General features: G+C 52.4%; 2 protein-coding genes across 2 annotated transcripts in view; one reads left to right on the top strand and one right to left on the bottom strand.

Annotated features, from left to right (window-relative positions):
• The window catches only part of RIN3 (Ras and Rab interactor 3), a 118,560-nt gene extending 113,511 nt beyond the window's left edge, over positions 1 to 5,049 (top strand). The window contains exons 9-10 of the mRNA XM_030883518.3: positions 518 to 681; positions 3,429 to 5,049. Coding sequence (XP_030739378.1) covers positions 518 to 681; positions 3,429 to 3,749 — 485 coding nt within the window. The 3' untranslated portion in view covers positions 3,750 to 5,049. The remainder of the gene's footprint in view (positions 1 to 517; positions 682 to 3,428) is intronic.
• A 7,473-nt stretch (positions 5,050 to 12,522) lies between these two features.
• The window catches only part of LGMN (legumain), a 35,160-nt gene continuing 28,551 nt past the window's right edge, over positions 12,523 to 19,131 (bottom strand). The window contains exons 11-14 of the mRNA XM_030883516.2: positions 18,088 to 18,288; positions 16,067 to 16,237; positions 13,364 to 13,431; positions 12,523 to 13,086 (exon numbers count right to left, since the gene is read on the bottom strand). Coding sequence (XP_030739376.2) covers positions 13,044 to 13,086; positions 13,364 to 13,431; positions 16,067 to 16,237; positions 18,088 to 18,288 — 483 coding nt within the window. The 3' untranslated portion in view covers positions 12,523 to 13,043. The remainder of the gene's footprint in view (positions 13,087 to 13,363; positions 13,432 to 16,066; positions 16,238 to 18,087; positions 18,289 to 19,131) is intronic.

The following is a 19,131-nucleotide window of genomic DNA, read 5'->3' on the forward strand; positions in this document are numbered from 1 at the left end:
TCAAAGTTTTTACTTTCCTTAAATCTTTAAAAAATAGTGTGTGATAGTATGACCGTAATTAAAATTTTCTCCACATATTTTTAAGTCGTTTTTTAAAATAGGGTATATATGACACATACAGTGTGGAGTCTCCCACCCACCCATGTCTCCAAGGCACCCCTTTCCCCACCCTAAAGACATCCGTGCTTCTTGTGTATCTTTACATTGTAAAGCTCATTGTAAAACTAAAAACTCATTTTAAAACATCACTTAAATACAAGCAAGAGTTACGTCCCAAAAGGAACGAGCTTTGATCGGGGCCATACAGATCAGGGCTGGACTTGAAGCTTGTGAGGCTGCGGTGGGCACAGAGCTGAAGTTGGGCCGGTGACCAACGGGGCGGCAGGCGCCTCCTTGCAGCGGCGATGGGTGGGGCTTACAGAGGTGGGCGGGGCGGGCCGAGCTGGGACCAGCCCCCTCCCTTTGGGGGTGGGCGGAGTCGGTCCTGGCTCAGCCTCCACACCCTTTCCCCTCGCAGGTTCCTACTATCTGACCACCACCTACGGGGCCCTGGAGCACATCAAGAACTACGACAAGATCACGGTGACCCGGCAGCTGAGCGTGGAGGTGCAGGACTCCATCCACCGCTGGGAGCGCCGGCGCACGCTCAACAAGGCCCGGGCCTCCCGCTCCTCCGTGCAGGTGACGCCTGGGGCAGAGGGTGGGAGGGGGGACGCCTGGGACAGACGGTGAGGGGGGGACGCCTGCGAGAGACGGTGGGAGGGGGCCGGCGGACCTTGCCCCAGACCATCCCTACTGCCCGCCGGCTAACAAGCCTGACGCCGACTGGCTGCTCTGGCCAGCCAGCCCAGACCCCAGGGGCGTTCACGTGGGAGGCAAAGACACCGGCTCTCGCCTGCCAGCGTGTGCCCAGCCCAGTGGCGGTTGCGGGGTGGGAGTGGAAGTTAAGGGGTGGAGACTACAAAAGTATCAGCAGGCCTCGGTGGGCAAACATGGTAGGGATATGGGACATTTATCCACTCTTCCTTAGCACCTATGATGTCGCAGCAGGCTGTTAGGGCTGGAGATGTGAACAGTAAGTCGTCCCAGTGAGAAGCCCACGAGGGCCCATTCCCACCTGTGCTTCCCACCCCTTCCCATTCCTGCCCCTCATTCCCTGTGGTCTGGGTTAGATGCCCTCCTCTGTGCTTCCTGCTGCTCCTTCGCCCTTTACAGCACATATACACTGTATTGTAACCATCTGTGTATGAAGCTATCACCCTGAGAGAGCAGGGCCCATTGCTCACGTGTCTTAGGGGTCCCAAGCCCAGGGCCTGGGACAGAGTGAGACTGGGGTGCATGCAGAATGGGCAGAGTTAGGACAGTGAGCCAGGCTGCAACCCAGAGCTGTAAACAGCTCTACAGACTCACTTACCTGGCACCCAGAGCTCGCTGGACCTGAACCCCACGCCTGGCTTTCCAGATGGCCCTTCTGTAACCAGCAGAGCCCAGGCCTGGGAGGCAAGAGGCTCAAGGTGTGGACCCAGCTCTGTACTAGCTTGCTGTGTGACCCCGAGCAGTGTCTGCCCTCTCTGGGACTCAGTTTTCCTATCAGCTCAGGGGACTCTGGACTCTTGAGCTCTGCCTCCCCAGTACCTGTTCTAGGCGGCCAAGCTGATGTCCCCTCTCCTCTAATCAATGGTGTCTTGATAATGTTCAGTAACTGGTTCTCTGGGGAGGGAAGAAAAAAACCCCTCTGATTTCAGCTTCTGTCGATTTCCATGGTATAAATGCTCCCACCATGGCTGATTTCAAGCTACTAACTTGGCATCACTGAACTTGGAGTTGGGAAGCGGGTATGAGCCAGCATGAGTTGGCAAGTACCAGCTCCAGCACACCACCACTCCCCACCGCCTCCTGGGACAGCTGTCCCTCCACCAGCTCTTGGAATGTGGACACTCTTGGTCCAAGCCTGACCCAGGCATTCCTTACTTCTTGCTTCCACCCTGTGGATTCCCAGTGCTGACAGGCAGCGCATCAGTGCCTCCCGCTCAGGGAGGCGAAGCTCAGGAAGAGGCTTGGGCTGAGGAGTTTCTCAGCACTCTTTCTGGGGTAGGGGGAGGTCATCACCCTCTTCCTCCTCCCCCAGTGCCTCCTCTGCACCCCATGCCCTAAATCCCTCCCCTGGGAGTGAAGGCCCGGAGCTTGACCGTCATCAGGTGTAAAGGGCCCTTGGGAGGCCTAACGGGGGACAAGGAGAGCACAGGCAGCCACTGAGACCCAAGGAAGTGGGTGGGCTTTTCTCTCCCGGAAGAAAGACTCTTGACACAGAGCCTGCCCTTCACACGCATTCACTACTCTGCAGCCATTATTACCACCATTCTGAAGCGGTCATCGCTCTCATGGTCCGCCTCCCCCTCATCAGGAGATGGCTGTGCTGCCACCATCCTTCCACGAGGGGGCAGCCCTGCACACACCACTTCCTACCCGTCCTCTGGGTCCTCGGGGGAAGGGGGACTCTTCCAGGCTCTGAGCTAGTTTTATGTGCTTCCTCACAGCCACGTAGTTAGGACTGGTTTTATCCCCAGTTGACAGTTGAGGAAATGGAGACTCAGAGAGGTGTAGGTCACACAGTGGGAGCAGATTCAAAGCCAGGCAGGGACTCCTTCCACCATCTCTGGTGGAGGAAGGTGTGAGTGTGATGTTCTGTGCGAATGCTCCCATCCCCAGCCTCGCAGGCATCGCCTCACCCTTGCCCACGTAGCTTATGAGGTGCAACTTCTCCACCTGTCCTAAAGCCCCCATCCTTCAGGCCCAGCTCCCCAATCCCTTTCCCCTAAGTCTTCTCCCCCCCCCCCCGCCCTTCCCTGCCTGCCTGCTCCCCCTCGGAACACCACGCTTCTCACCCCCAGGCTCTTCCAGCCCTAAGGCCTGAACTGTTCTACCTGCCTTAGCTGCCCCAGCTGAGCCATGGATGCTGGGGGTGGGTCTGAACCTCTGGTTTTATTTATGCTGCCCTGCGTGCCCAGCATAGCACCTGGGAGGAAGAGGGGCTCAGGGAGGAAGAGATGAGAAAGCGAGTGACAGATGAATAAATGATGGCGAGCACGTGGACTGACCACCAGGGGGCGGGCGCTCTCACTCATTGCCGAGACTGCAAGCCAACCGACTGACCTGGAATGGTCGGCCCCATCGAGAGCTGAGGCTCAGAGAGGGAAGGCCCTTGCCTGAGATCACACAGCAGGGTCAGCTGCAGGTGCCCCGACTGCCAGCCTCACGACCCCTCCTGCCATCCATCCGCTCTCTACAGAGAGGACCCCTGGGGTACAGAGAGGACAAAGGAGTTGTTCAAGACCACGCAGCTCCTCACTCCTGTCCAAGCTCCCAGCATCGGGATGGGGGTGAGACCCGACGCCGGTGACCCACGCCCCCTGCATCTCGCCCCATAGGACTTCATCTGCGTGTCGTACCTGGAGCCCGAGCAGCAGTCACGGACGCTGGCGTCGCGGGCGGACACGTTGGCCGAGGTGCTGTGCGCTCAGTGCGCAGAGAAGTTCGAGGTGGTGCAGCCCCAGGACCACCGGCTCTTCGTGCTGGTGGACGGACGCTGCTTCCAGCTGGCCGACGAGGCGCTGCCGCACCGCATCAAGGGCTACCTGCTGCGGAGCGAGCCCAAGCGCGACTTCCACTTCGTGTACCGGCCCCTGGACGGCGGCGGGGGCAGCGGGGGCCCGCCCTGCCTCGTGGTGCGGGAGCCCAACTTCCTGTGAGGCCGGGGCTGCAGCCCCTCCAAAGGCAGTGTTCACCCAGGTGGAGAAGCCGTCAGAAGACCCGGCCCGCGCCCTCACCCCACACACTCACACTCAGCCACACCCACACACGCACGCACACACTCTCCCAACAGGAATGCCCACACATCACACGTGCTCACAACCCACTGAGCGCGCGTAGACCAGCGTGGCACTTAAGCAACGTGATCAGTGGCCCCCAGCTTGCTTCCTGAAGGAGAGTCATAGCCCCCTAGAGGCCACGTTATTCATTAGGCAGAAAGGGAAACGGCTCAGAGGGAGAAGGGACTCTCCAGCCCCCTGAAGCAGAGTCCAAGCCCGGCCCCTGTTCACACACAGCCCCTCAGGCCAGTCCCTCTGCCCCTGCCCCCCATGCCCGCCCGATCCTCAGTCTTTCCAGGGGAGGGCTTCCCGTTTCCCCAGGACTGTCCTCAGGAGGAGTGGCCTGGCCCCAGCTGCTCCCACGCCCCTCTTCCCACAGGATGGAGCTGGGATGCTCTGGACCCTCCCAGCATCTCAGGAGCAGCTCAGGGTGTGTGGGGAGACAGCCCTCCCCCGATCCCTGCATAAGAGCCTGCACTTGGCTCTCAGCACCACAGCCCCGCCGCAGCTCCCAAGCCCCTCCAGGAGCAGCCAGACGTGCACTGGGACCTCCAAGTGAAGCCGGCTCCGTGGCTCCGCGGGTGAGCGCAGCCTCGGCCACGGGGGACATTGACAGGGCCGTCGCCGTGGGGGGCACCCCAGGGCTGTGGCACCTGTGGCAAGAGGCACCGTGTGGGGAGTGTTTAATAAAAGCCCTTTTGAAAAGGCGTCTCCTTTTCCCGGGCTAGAGCTCTGCTCAGCCAGCCAGGCCCCCCGTTAACAGCCTAATCCCCTTCCCAGGTGGAGTACAGAAGACCAGCTCCTTTCCACCGAGGGCCCTATGTTTTGACAGAATCTGCAGCGTACTCTCAGCCCTCCGGGCCCTGGCCCCTGTCTGCCCCTCAGCCTGGTCATCTCCTGTCTCCTCCCACCCACGGTTCCCATCATTCCTGCCTCTGCCGCCTAGCCCAGGAATACCGTTCCATATAGTCTTTGCGTGGTCCAACTCTCTTTATCCTTCAAAGCCCGTCTCCTCCCCCTGGAGGAAGTCAGCCTTCTCTGACTTCCTAGGCTGGCCAGATAGTCCCTGTCTCTGGCCCCCAGCCCTCTCGGATCATCTCTCTCACAAGAGATAGCTCATCAAATTGCATTTGTCTGTTGATATTTCTGCTGCTTTCTCCACCAAATTTGGATCCTTCATGTCTGTATCCTCAGCACTGATTAAAATATGTGTTTGCTGAGTGCCTGTTAAATGTCAGCACTCTCCTAGGCCCTGGGAAACAGCAGAGAGCAAAACAGACGAAGCTCACGTGGAGCCCCAGTGTGAACAGCAGTGAGCGGTGCGCCCAGGGCAGGTGGGCTGGACTCGCCCGGATTATACCCCTGGGAAGCAACCAGCTCGTTCACCAGTCAGCAAACACCTGTCGAACTCTGGCTCCAGGCCAGCCCTGTGTGAGATGCAGGGATTGCTCCAGGATGCAGCCGGCCAGCCCTGGAGGACTTTCCAGGCCAGGGCTCGGTATAACAGACATGACAAAACGCAAACAGCTTCTGATCTGAGGCCACCCTCAGATCAGAAGCTGAGGGTAGCCAGCTCTGATCCCAGGTTGCCCTTTCCTTCCCCAGCCCCCTACCCACCACCCAGTGCAGACACTGTTGCCTTCCTGAGCTTCCAATGCTCCCTGCAGCCCTGAGCTGAGCTGGCCATACAGCTTCGTGCCCCCAGCTGTACGGCAAAGTGCCCACCACCTCCCACTAGGCCTGAGGCTGGTGGGGAACGTCAGAGGCGGGTCCTTTTACCCAAGCACCCTCTTGGCCAAGTGGGGCCCAAACTTGGGGTGGGGTTGGAGTTCAGAGGGTGGATCGGACACCAGCCCAGCCCTGGGAGTCTTCTGTCCAGCCAGTGAGCTGGACCGGGGACCACTGTAAGAACACGTGTGTGTGTGTGTGTGTGTGCATGCATGTATGTGCACAAGCATATGTGCCGGGCCCACCGTCCTGGGGCCTCTCCCATCAGGAGAGGCCAGAGAGCAGGAGGGGTGGGGGTATCTGGACCCCTGTCTTCTGGATGCCTCCTACCCCCGGGGAGGTGCGGGGGCCCGATTCAGGGCGCAGAAACACCCTCGCATGTACTGAGCCCTCACGGGGGTGCCTGGCTCTGGTTAGTGGCTGCTCTGTGTGATTTTATTTAATCCACACACCAGCCCCTTGTGGGAGGTGTTTATGGCTGAGGATGCAGAGGCTCAAAGGAAGGGGGAGAATTAGTCTACTTGGGCGGCCTTAACAAAATACCACTGATGGGGCAGCTTAGACAACAGACATTTATTTTCTCACAGTTCCGGAGGCTGGAAGTCGCAGGTCAGGGCTGGTTTCTCCTTGGCTTGCAGACGGCTGCCTTCCCACTGTGTCCTCACACAGCCTTTTCTCTGGGCCCGAGCAGCCCTAATCTCCTTCCCTTCTGAGAACACAGGTCCTATTGGATTAGGGCGCAGCCATGTGACCTCATGCTACCTTAATTAACCCTTTAAGGCCCCGTCTCCAAACACAGTCACATTCTGAGATGCTAGAGGTTAGGGCTTCAACACATGAACTTGGAGGGATCACAACTGGGCCCATAACAAGGGATGACTTGCCCAAGGTCACACAGCTGGTTAGAGGCCAAAGTGAGGTTTGAACTCAGGGCTAACCTACCCCCAAGTTCAGGGCTGTCTTTTCTAGCCGGTGTAGCATCCCAAGTGACCTGTTGGTAGAAAACCAAAGTCAGATGAGCCTCGCCCGCCAGGCCCACTCTGGGTGACCTTGCCTGAGGCCATGGTGAGCATCGCAGGGCTGACCTGATCCAGAGGCCCAAGATGCAAGTGAAGCGGCCTGGTTTCTCCACAGGCCCTGAACAGGGGGTCATTGTGTCTAAGGGTGATCGGGCCACAGGCTGGGACGTAGGACAGGGGCTCGGCTGTGTGTCCTCTCAGCGTTTGTCCCCTCTCCCCTTGGCCGGCTGGCTCCCTCCTTCCCTCCACTTTTACTGCCCGTCCCTGAGGCTGAGACTGGAGCCAGCGGTGCTGGGAGAAGCTACGAGGGCTCCTGCAGAGACCAGGGCATGCCCAGGCCCTGCTGCTCTTGCGTCCCCAGGGCCTACCAGCAACAGCGGGGTGCAAAGCCCTGCCCATTGTGAGAAGTCCCAAACTGCCCCTGCAGACACCTGGCCCACGATGGCCTCACAACACCTTAATGTGTTGAATCCGGGTCTCCCTAGTATGAGCAAGTTTCTGCTGGGGGACAAGGGACGGGTCTGCAAGGGAGGTGGGCAGAGAAGAGCAGAGGCCCTGAGTGGGAGGAGGGACAGAGGGAGGAGGGGAGGGTCCTCTGGGTGCAGTGGAGACGTCTCCCTCCCCCAGCCACAGACCAGCCTGTCATCCCCACTTGGCGGCTGAGGCCTTATCTGGAAGGCACGGCACCCGTCTGCAGATGCGGTTGCAGATGCGGTCGCTGTGTGTGCACTCAGCTGGCCGGAATCCAGGAACTGGCCACCTCCTGCTCTGCAGGGTCATCTGGGGCGGGGAAGCGGGGGAGCAGCTGGGGCAGGAACTGGGCCCTTCCTTCGCAGGAACGTCAGGTGGGGCAGGGCTTCGGGAGAAAAGCGCTGATTCACAGCGGCTGCGGCTCTTCCTCTTCCCTAGCTGTCAGCCATTTGCTGGAAGACAGCGGTTTCCCAGGAATGCCCTCCAGGAAACCTCTTTGCTGCTGACGCAGCCCTCCACCAAAAGGGAACTTTGAAATCTGGCTTCAAAGTCGGAGAAACTGCTCAGCTGGAAGGTGGGAAGAACCTCCACTCGTAGTCAGGAGACCTGGGCTCCAGGCCAGCTGCATCTTTGTGCCTCAGTGTCCCCATTCTTAAGAATGCTCATGCCCTGATCTCCCGGGCTTGTCGCAGGGATCAGACAAGCTCCCGGGTTGGGGCAAGCGAAGCCTTAGATCTTTCAGAAAAGGGAAATAAATTCAGAGCTAGCACATGAGGGCAGGGAAGTTGTTCACGGCCAAGGCTACACGGCTGAGGGGACAAGTGGGGTTGAAATCCAGTCTGGGCTCCACTTGTCACCCTGGCACAGGACTGTGTCCACCCAGAGAAAGGGACACCTTTTCCATATGATGGCATTAAATGATCTATGGGGAGTCCAGGTGAACTCAAGCCTGGGGGTTACTGAGCCATGCACGTATTTTCTGTTTAATGTGAGCAGTGTGGTGACAACAGTCAGCATGGGATGTGATGGGGTCCTGAGGGAGGGGAGGGCATGTAACCCGCCTGGAGGAAGCAGAGGGCTTCCCTGCAGACAGGGCTGCCTGAGCTCGGTCTTGAAGGTTAAAGGGTTGGCCAAAAGCAGAAGGGAATTGAAGAAACCCCGAAGATTGCTGGAATTCTCCATGGATCTCTTGCATGTCTGGTGAAGACTCACTGACAGCTTTTATTCCAGACTATCTTCTTTCTTTCTTTTTTTTTAAAATGTTTAAAATTTACTTATTTATTTATTTTTGGCTGCATTGGGTCTCTTGCTGCGCGTGGGCTTTTTCTCTAGTTGCGGCGAGCGGGGGCTAGTCTTCGTTGTGGTGCACAGACTTTTCATCGCAGTGGCTTCTCTTGTCGCGGAGCAAGGGCTCTAGGTGCACGGGTTCTGTAATTGTGGCACACAGGCTCAGTAGTTGTGGCACACGGGCTTAGTTGCTCCGCGGCACGTGGGATCTTCCCGGACCAGGGCTCGAACCCGTGTCTCCTGCATTGGCAGGCGGATTCTTAACTACTGCGCCACCAGGGAAGCCCAAGACCATCTTCTTAAGAGTATTTGACTAGTCTTGGAGGATAAAGAGAATTTCTCCCTCCTGGGAAGAGGGCAGATTTTTTTTTTTCCTGACCAAGATGATAAAATAATGTCTCTCGCTTTGGAAGAGAGTGTCTCCCCGCAGGGTAAAAGTGGGACAGGTCTGCTCACAGCCCTTCTTCCTCAGCCTGATCCAGACCCACTGTGTGCATAGCTTCTACCAGGCCCCACCTCTGCATTCCCCTCAGGGCACTTGGCAGGCAAGAGGGGTCGAAGCAAATATGAAGCACGTGCGCCTGGTTGCCAGGGGTAATGAAGTCCCTTGTCATGGCCCCAGGAGTCTCCTGCCAGCACCTGTGAAACTGTGGCAGGTGACCTTGTTAACGTGCAAGTGGGGTAAAATCTCTGGCTCTTGACAGTTTCTGACAAGGAAGGTGAGAGAAAGTGAAAAATCACAGAAAAATGAAGTAGGAGTGTGTGTATGCAGGGTCACCAGCCATTCCCAGATCGCTTGTACATAAAGCCTGAAGCAAAGAGTAGAGGAAGGTGCGGATGAGGGGCAGCTGGCCAGGCCCTTGAATAGCCCTGTCTGGCAGCACAGGGAGTCTGGACATTCTCCACCCATGTAGAACAGAACTGGAGGGGGCCAGCCTGGAGGCAGGAGCAGTGAGCACTCCTAGCAGTCCAACTGTTGCCTTGAAAGACTATGTCTCATGAAAAGAAACGAGCTTTTCCTGGAGAAATAGCTGATCTCAGCTTTGGGACAGGAAATGTAGAATGAAACATCTTGATACACCAGATACGAAGGAAGCTATGGAGGTTTCCTAGGGTCATGTCAAAAGGGCTTGGGAGCCCACCTTTAAGATTCCATCAGCCGAAAATGAACAATTTGAGCTTCAGTACAGAAGCACAATGGATTGAAACCCATCAGACACGTGTAAGTCGTCCGGATCCTGCTGCTGATCCGTAAGAGAGCTGGACGTCAGAGAAACATGCTGAACAGCAGCCTGAATGTGCCATCAGCAAAGTCCAGACTGAGAAACTCTACCGATGCGCAGCCTGGACTCTTCAACGGAAATTGGAAGGAAAAGGATGAGGAAACCTGCAGAATGAAGACTAAGACGAGTGTCTAGGGATACACACTTGTGATAAAACCACAAAGAACACAGGGAGAGTGGTTACTCTTTGTGGGGGGTTGGCTGGGGTGTTCTGTGACTGGGATGGAGCACAAGCACGGGCTTCCAGGGCGGCCGGTGTGATCGTTGATTCTATGTGTCCGTTTGACTAGGCCACAGTGTTTATTTTGTCAAATATTATTCTGAATGTTGTGGACTTTGGATGATGTTAACATTTAAGTGAGTAGACACTGAGCAAAGCAGATGACCCTCCACAATGTGGGTGGGCCCCATCCAATCAGCTGAAGGCCTTAGGAGAGCAAAGACTGACCTTCCCTGAGCACGAAGGGATTCTGCTAGCAGGTGGCCTTTGGCCTGGACCGCAACTCCTCCCCTGGGTCTCCAGCTTGCAATTTTGGACTTACCAGGTCTCCACAATCACGTGAGCTGATTCCTTCAGGTAAATGTCTCTCTGTATATGTATACACATCCAACTGGTTCTATTTCTCAGGAGAATCTTGACGAGTACATCTGGTAAAGTTCTATCTCTCGGGTGGTAGTCACAAGGCTGTTCATCTTACAGTTCACTAAGCATTACACTTGTTTTGTATGGTTTTCTATATCTGTTTTTATTTTATAATAAAAAGGCAAAAAAGTATTATTTGTATATAGCTATGTAAATATGTAGAAAGGGCATTCTCATGATGAATACAAACTGACATTTGGGATTTCTGGGGAAGAGAAGCGTTGGCCACGTTTTACTCCGAAAGTTTCTGTACTATGTACCTCTTATGACAGAACATGTCTGTACGTTTTGGATATAACTAGGGAAAAAATGCTGGTCCTAGTTGTGATCCACATAGAAAGGTCACCCTTATCAGAAATCTAATAGAAAATGGCTTAATACGAGGGATGGAGAGCCACATCTGCTGGGGGCCTATGAACCACATGAGGAGAAAGAAGAGGCAGTGTGACTTACTTATGAAACTGTCATTTATTTGAGAAATGAACAAGCTGCTTTTAACCTTTAGAACCATGAACATTCAAGTTACTGCACTTGTTAAATAGTTAAGTATATTTTTCTTCTACAGGGAGGACAAATAATAAGAGAGAAGCACGGTCACAAAGTAGTTAACAGTTCTAGAAAATAGAACAGAACTTTTACCAACTGAACATTGAGGCCTTTTAAGAGACTCCTTTTAAATATTCTACTTGTCAGTATTTGCATTTCGTTGAACATCAGCCGGCCCCCAGGGCTGCCCATTCTTGAGCTATAGTGATACATGTTCACACACCTTACGCTTCTTGTACTTGTTACTTCAATCCCTAAAGCTCCCCAAATCTGTAGGACAATGAGTTCTTTATCCTGGTCACGTGATTGGATGTATTAGGACAACCTCATGGAGAAAGCATAAACTGATTAAAAATGGGCCCATTAGGGCTTCCCTGGTGGCGCAGTGGTTGAGAGTCCGCCTGCCGATGCAGGGGACACGGGTTCGTGCCCCGGTCCAGGAAGATACCACGTGCTGTGGAGTGGCTGGGCCCGTGAGCCATGGCCGCTGAGCCTGCACGTCCGGAGCCCGTGCTCCGCAACGGGAGAGGCCACGACAGTGAGAGGCCCGCGTACCGCTAAAAAAAAAAAAAAAAAAATGGGCCAATTAGAAACAAAAGTATCACCCCTGAATCTGTCACAGATATAAATAACCTCTTTGCCAGTATCTCAACTTCCAGTCCATACCTCCAAACTTTAAAGGCGTCAACCACTGCTAAATAAGACAGGTTTCACTACATAAAGACAGGTGGTCACAAGTGTCGTGGTTTTTAGTGTTCCTTTTTTCTTTGCTCTCTATTTTAACAGTCACCTAGGTATACGGCTTATTTTTAGAAAGAACGTTACTGAAACATAATTAGCAAACCACACAATTCCATTTGATGTGTACAAGTCACTGGGTTTTATTTAGTACATTCAGAGCTTTACAACCATCATCGTGATCGGTCTCCAAACATTTTCATCAGCCCCAAAAGAATCCTCACGCCCATTAGCAGTCACTATTTCCCCATTTCCCTCTCTCGCTGGTTCCCGGCATCACTCATCCACTTTCTATTTCTGTAGATTTGCTTATTCTGGACATTAGATACAAGTCGAATCGTATAATACGGGGTCTCGTGTGACTGGCTTCTTTCCCTTGGCTACATGCTGTAGCTGTAGCAGTGCTTCATCCTTTACGTGGCCGCATAATATTCCACTACATGAAGTCAGTGCTACTTTTGAATGTCTTTCACAAACCCACGGTGAGTACCACCCCGTGTGGGACACTGGGCCAAGGGAAACAAAGACAAGGCAGGCAGCCTGTGCCCTCGGAGGAGCTTAGATAACCTCCCAGCCCCCAGGCGTGGTGTAAGGGCACACCTACAAGTGCTGGAAAAGCCCCAAGGAAAACGCAAATGCCGGCGGACAGAGGAGAGGGGACTTTTGTGTGTGGGAGACAAGGAAGCTGAGGAAGACAGGGCACTTTCAGATACACCTTGAGGATGGTCAGATGGAGGGAAAGGCACTCCAGGGCACAAGGCACAGCAAGGAGCAAAGGCACAGGAGGCTGAAAAGTCCAGGCGGTCGGGGGAGCAGGGAGAACAAAGTGGCAGGTGGCAGTGTGGGAGAGGGGAGGCTGGAAGACACAGATGGGGAGCGGACCCCACCAGGAGGGGCCAGGAGCACAGACTACAAAGTCGGGGACCTGAAATTAATACTCGGATTCAGTTATAAATCTTTATTTTTCAGACTTGTCCATCATTGACAAATAAAATACAAAAGCAATCAAAAATTATACTGTTTTCTAAAAATAGTTTTCCATTTGGGGTTTATGTCCCTCTTCCATAAAATCACTGTAAAGACTTAAGAGGTTCTGACTTCAAATTCCTCGAAGGCTGTTTCACTGGCTGCAGAAGCCCCAGTGAACGTGTCGCTCCGTAAAAGGCGTGGGCAAAAAACCCTCTTAAAAAGCAACTGCACCTTTCTCAGTGCAGAGATTTAGCCTCCCACATCTGTGGGTTTTTCAGAGGATACACAGGACCTGTAGGAGCTGGGGAAGTAGGTAAAGGTGAGCAAGCCATCCTGGGGGAGGCCTGGAGTGCGGCCCGCGTGGCCTGATCACATCCCCGGGAGGGCCTGCAGCCGCGGGGGGAGCCTCCCTCTGGCCCCAGCTCTTCTGTCTCTGATCAGCACACATTCTAAGGGACGTGTTCACATTCAGAAAAGCGTCGACAGCATTTCAGTAGTAACCAAGGCATACCTTGTTCATGGACAATTTTATTCTGTAAGAAACGGGAAGAAGAAGTTGTTGAACCCGAAGTTGGTCAACTCTGAAGAAATGAAGATGAACAGAACCCACCATGGAACATGTATGACAGACCCACCCAACCCAGCAACCCTGGGGATGCATCTATTTTGAATTCGTCCACAGTGAGAGGTAGAAGCCGGCAGAAGCCGGTAGAAGCAAAGTGCCCAGGTGCAGAAGAGGACAGCAGTGCTACATGTGCCCTTCTGCTTTCAGAAGGACACCGACTCTTTAAATGCCAGGTGCAGGGTTACCTGTCAATCGGATAAGGGTTTTCACAAAGGTTGACCAACACGTACAAATGTCTCAAAGCGTACTCGTACTAGAGGAAAACAAACCAAAAAGCACAATCAAACATCATCATTTTATAACACGATCAGCTCCTAACATGGGAATATGTAAAGCAACTAGACCAGTGTTTCCTGAGAATTCCCTGGCAGTCCAGTGGTTAGGACTCCGCACTTTCACTGCTGAGGGCCCAGATTCGATCCCTGGTTGGGGAGCTAAGATCCCACAAGCCGCCTGGTGCAGCCAAAAAAAAAGAAAAAAAAAATTACACCAATGGTTCTTAACCTTTACTGAGTCAGGGATCCCCTCCCACCTTTAGATTATCTGGTGAGACTTATGGACCATCTTGTAAGAAAAATGCAAGAGTCATGTACCAAAATGTTCATTGCAGCTCTATTTACAATAGCCAGGAGATGGAAACAACCTAAGTGTCCATCATCGGATGAATGGATAAAGAAGATGTGGCACTTATATACAATGGAATATTACTCAGCCATAAAAAGAAACGAAATTGAGCTATTTGTAGTGAGGTGGATGGACCTAGAGTCTGTCATACAGAGTGAAGTAAGTCAGAAAAAGAAAGACAAATACCGTATGCTAACACATATATATGGAATTTAAGAAAAAAAAATGTCATGAAGAACCTAGGGGTAAGACGGGAATAAAGACACAGACCTACTAGAGAGTGGACTTGAGGATGTAGGGAGGGGGAAGGGGAAGCTGTGACAAAGCGAGAGAGAGGCATGGACATATATACACTACCAAACGTAAGGTAGATAGCTAGTGGGAAGCAGCCACATAGCACAGAGAGATCAGCTCGGTGCTTTGTGACCACCTGGTGGGGTGGGATAGGGAGGGTGGGAGGGAGGGAGACGCAAGAGGGAAGAGATATGGGAACATATGTATAACTGATTCACTTTGTTATAAAGCAGAAACTAACACACCATTGTAAAGCAATTATACTCCAATAAAGATGTAAAAAAAAAAAAAAATGCACATGTGCCCAGGATTGGCAGCACCCTCAAGCCCAGGTAAGGACTCCTGGACGAGAACCCCCTGGCCCTGCTCCCCTCTGTTAGCTCGGACCTCCCCCTGGCAGCCTGGCTTTTAGTCTGGGACACAGTGGTGAGGGAGACAGATGGTAAGTGATTGCCAAACAGGTGGCAACTAAGATGGAAATAACTGGGGGTGTTTACCTTCTGTGATTCCAGCAGGCAAAAAATGTAACACCAGAGGATTAAGTATTTGTTAAATAAATGGGAATTTTAAAAAGTCATTAAATAAAGAGAATGCTTTGTTAAATAAATGAAAAATAAAATTAAGAGCCTCTTAATAATGGAGAGCTATCTCCCAAGTGCCCAGCACTCCATCCTCAGAAGTATCTGAGGATGACCATGGTCTGCACGTCGCAGCCCAGAGAGGACTTTCTGCAACAATGAAAATGTTCTATAACGTTCTCAATTCAGTAGCCACTCACCACATGTGGCTCCTAAACACGGGAAATGTAGCTACTGCAGCTAAGGAACTGACTTTTACGTTTGGTTTCATTTTAATCCATTTATTTCTTTATTTTAAATTAATTTTTTTCTACTGGAGTAGAGTTGCTTTATAATGTTGTGCTAGTTTCTGCTGTACAGCAAAGTGAGTCAGTTACACATACACATATATCCATTCTTTTTCAGATTCTTTTCCCATATAGGTCATTACAGAGTATTGAGTAGCGTTCCCTGTGCTATTTAGTAGGTTCTTTTAGTTACCTATTCTATATATTGTAGTGTGTATATGTCAATCCTTAATCAAATTAAATTCAAGTTTCAGGAGCCACGTGAGGCTAGTGACTACTGTTATCGAAGAGCATGGGTCTAAAGCAGGACTTGGCAAACTTTTCTGTCAAGGGCGAGACAATAAATATTTGAGGCTTTGTAGGCTGCGTGAACTACTCAACTCTGCTGCAGGGTGAAAGCTATGTGACTGAGTGTGGCTGTGTTTTGATAAAACTTTATTTATAAAAACAGGCTGTGGGGGGAAAAACCCAACAGGCTGTGGGCAGGAACGGGCCTGCGGGCCACAGTTTGCTAACCCCTCCCCTATAAGGAGCCAAGCATCATGTAAGTACTGGCCAGAAAGGAGGCTTTTTAGGTACCTTCCAACCCTGACATTCGACAATCTGCAGAAACTAGGTCCTTTCTTCTCCTCCATGGGCCAGGGCCTGCTTCAACAACAAATCTGGGGAAGAGGTCGGAACAGACCCAGAAGGGAGAAAACCTGCGTGGCTGGTGTGAGGGGCAGGGCGGAGGGGTGGGGTTTGGCAGGGACGGCACAGTGTGAAGGGAAGGAAGTCCCCTTCAAAGGCCAATGGAAATAGCAGTTGAATGGTCTATGACTGGTAAGCTCTCCCAGCCACTGGGACAGTTCAGAGTGTCTGGGGCCAAGATTTAGGGTCAGTGATTTTGGATGACTTTTCTCCTCTCGCATCCCCACCAAAGGCCCCTGAATGAGCCTGTTGCTTCTTCTACAAGATGGAACCTTCTACAAGGCAATGCACCTGATGTGATTCCCAGTGGACAGTACTAACTCAGGTTTGGGGTTTAAGATGCAGAGGAAGGCCAAGCTAGTTGGTCCACGGAAGGCACGATGCAGAGGCCGGCAGCCCCAGGGTCCGGACTTACCGTGGGGTTGTGCCAGTTGAAGCAGTGCGTGCGGAAGTGCGACACGGCTGCCTGGTAGCAGTCGTGCGCCGTGAGCGGGGCTCTCTGGGACAGGAGCCTGTCTACCTCGGCATCGGACCCTGAGATCAAGGCGACAATCTTCCGCACTGACTTCTCAATGACATTTCTGACCTGTGAAGAAACACATCTTTTCCAAATGTATCTTACTTAACGTAGTCTCTCCTGGAACCCTGGACCAGTTAGATGCTTCTTTCATAGAGCCTCCACCCCAGTATGTTGAAAGAGATGCCAACAGATGCTTTCTGCGGCCAAAGGTGCACACGCGAGGCTTCCGTTACAGCTAGAACCCTTCAGGAATACCTTGCCTTTTAGGGATCTTCGGGCATGATGGAAGCATTTAAATCTGAATACCCGAAGAGCAGATATGGCCCAGGCTAAGGAAGTGGGGGCTGCGGGAGGGCATGTAGAAATTGTGCCCCAAAGCAGACTGTTGTCCCATAAGCAGTGCTATGTGTTCACAGGCACCTTTGTCCATTCTGGAAACCATCAGATGCTTAGACAGAAGGATGCAAAGGGTGGACATCATTTTCTTCCCAGATAATGAAAACCAGCATCATTAAGGAGAAAGCTGCTTCCATGTCAACCAAAACTTTCAATCGAGTCCCCTGACCCTCCCGCTCCCCAGCCAGGGTTTGTTCCATTCATGCCCGAATGCTCCCTGCCCACGGTGCGCCAGACCAGTGGGTCTCAACATGTGGTCCAGGACCACGGGGGTCCCCCAGGCTTCTTGGGGGCTCCATAATGTCCTCCCTTTCCCAACTATGTATCTGTGTAAGGTTATATTTTCTTTATATATTTCAACCAGAACAAAAGAGCCCAACAGTGAGTGCAGACCCAGGTACGATGACCCAGCTGTCTTCCATGACGCCAGGCAGAAAACAGATTTGCAAAAGTGTAGTGATGCCACTCTTCTCACCCAAATTGTTTTTATTTTAGAAAATAATTCTTTTTCATAAAAAATATATTAACACAAAATGGGTTTATTGTTATTTCTAAGTGAGTTACTATTTTAAAAATCTCAGTGTTCATTTCTAACGCAGTAAATATTGCTGTAACCCACACCAACAAAAGCTCTTTGGGATCAATAATTTTAAGAGCGTAAAGAGGTCCGAGAGCAAAGAAATATGAGAACTGTTGTATTACACTGTGGTACCAACAACTACAACAAAAACCCCATCCTGGTTAATGTACCACGTGTAGGATTGCTAGCTGTCAGGATTATGAGATATACGACTTTAAGACAGATCACACAGATTTTTTTTTTTTCTTTCCTAGAAAATTCAGGCTGTATCCCAGCACATCAATCCCTGTGCTGCGCTGATGACGGGATAGTCTACACAGCTGGCTTTGTTGAATGGACAGTCTTCGCCCAGCATCTCGTGAGTACACGCCTGGTGGTTCTAGCCACACAGCTAGAATTTGAAAAGAAATTTGGCCAGTTGCAAACAAACTGATGAGCTGCTGAAAACAAACCCAGTCATTGTAAAAGATTGCTCAAGCATTTCAGGAAGAATTTGGGGCCGTGACTATGATTTCCTAAGGCAGCAGAAATTTTTTGTGGACTGGATTTTTGTTTTTAAATATGATTAGCTACTAACTCACCAAGCAGCAAAATAAAAATGTCTTGTAAGCAACTAGGTGTAAAAGAGGAAACACCCATATGCCGTGGCTTCTTGGCAGGAGACAGGCTCCCTCTCTTTGCTTCCTGCTTCCAAAGAGGTCAAGGCCAGTTTACTGATGAAGAATGAAGCTGGCCACTGCCCTGCTCACTCATGTCCATTTTACAGCGAGTACAAAGCCTGGTTTCCTTTCCCATGTACCCCCAGTGTGGCAGGAGGAGGGTGACCCCAGAGCTCTGTCACTTGGCTCCCACCAACACGGATTTATGGTCAGGAGGCAGAGACAGGACTCGCACACGCTGCCCGGCAAAGGCTGGGAGCCGCAGCTTCGCCACCACTTACCTCCAGCTGCCTGTCAATCTTCTTGACAAGACGCCTGGACTCGTGCAGATCATTGGTGCTCATCAGTTTCCTTTTCATGATGGTGAGGGGCACCTCGGGGCTTGGAGTGAGGTCAAGGTGTTTGACTGGGGGCAGGGAGATGGGAGAACTAGCTTTGTGTTTCAGACCCTGAAACTGCATCAACTTCATGGCAGAGATGGACTGGGGAGGGAGGGGGAGAGGGAGCGGGCGAGGGGGTGGGGGGAGGGGGAGAGGGGGAGGGGGGAGAGGGGGGAGGGGGGGGGAGAGAGAGAGAGAGAGAGTCAGTTTGAGTGGGAGGGGCAGAGTGCCAAACGTCCCTTGGGTCCTGGAGTCCACAGCTCCCCGCACGTGGTTTCAGGACCACTGAAGGGTCACAATCGCAGCCTGAAAGCACGCGCTTGGTCTTCAGCAGCGGGCGAGGCAATGCATTTGACCACCTGAAATCCACCGATGATGAACTTCGAAGCTGCCTGGCATCCTCTGCAGCAGAACCGCTACCCAGTTCCGCCACGCTCATACCAGAGTCGTTTCAGCCAGGGGTGACCCTGGGTTGTGCTCACCCCTCCACGCTCACCCGCCTGCCCCTAGTGACCAGCAGAAGGAAGGTGCAGAGCATCTGTCCAGGTCAGAGCTGAGGTCTGGGTCCACTGAGGTGGGCAGAGCTAAAGCCACCGAGGGGCGGGGCCAACTTGGCATCAGGGCCTGACAAACGGGCCTGACTGCCTGGCTGTGTTTGCCTGCAGGGGTCACTGCAGACTGGATCCCGATTCAGAGGGAAAGAAATGCTACAAGCAGTCATGTTCCTAAACCAAGCGACGCTAATCTAAAAACAGTTCTAAAACAAAAAATAAAACATACGCACACGTATATAGAAACATAATGCTTAGAAAAGATCCTTCATATCTCCTCTACCAAGGGCAGACGTGGCTAATGCGGAGGAAATTATAAAGAGAACAGAAAGCTCAGGGCAGAAGAGCTGTTGCTGGTACCCTCCCTCCCTCCAGTCCCCCGACAAAGCTGGGG

The sequence above is a fragment of the Globicephala melas genome, chromosome 2, assembly GCF_963455315.2.
Source record: "Globicephala melas chromosome 2, mGloMel1.2, whole genome shotgun sequence".
In the NCBI taxonomy this organism is placed as follows: domain Eukaryota; kingdom Metazoa; phylum Chordata; class Mammalia; order Artiodactyla; family Delphinidae; genus Globicephala; species Globicephala melas.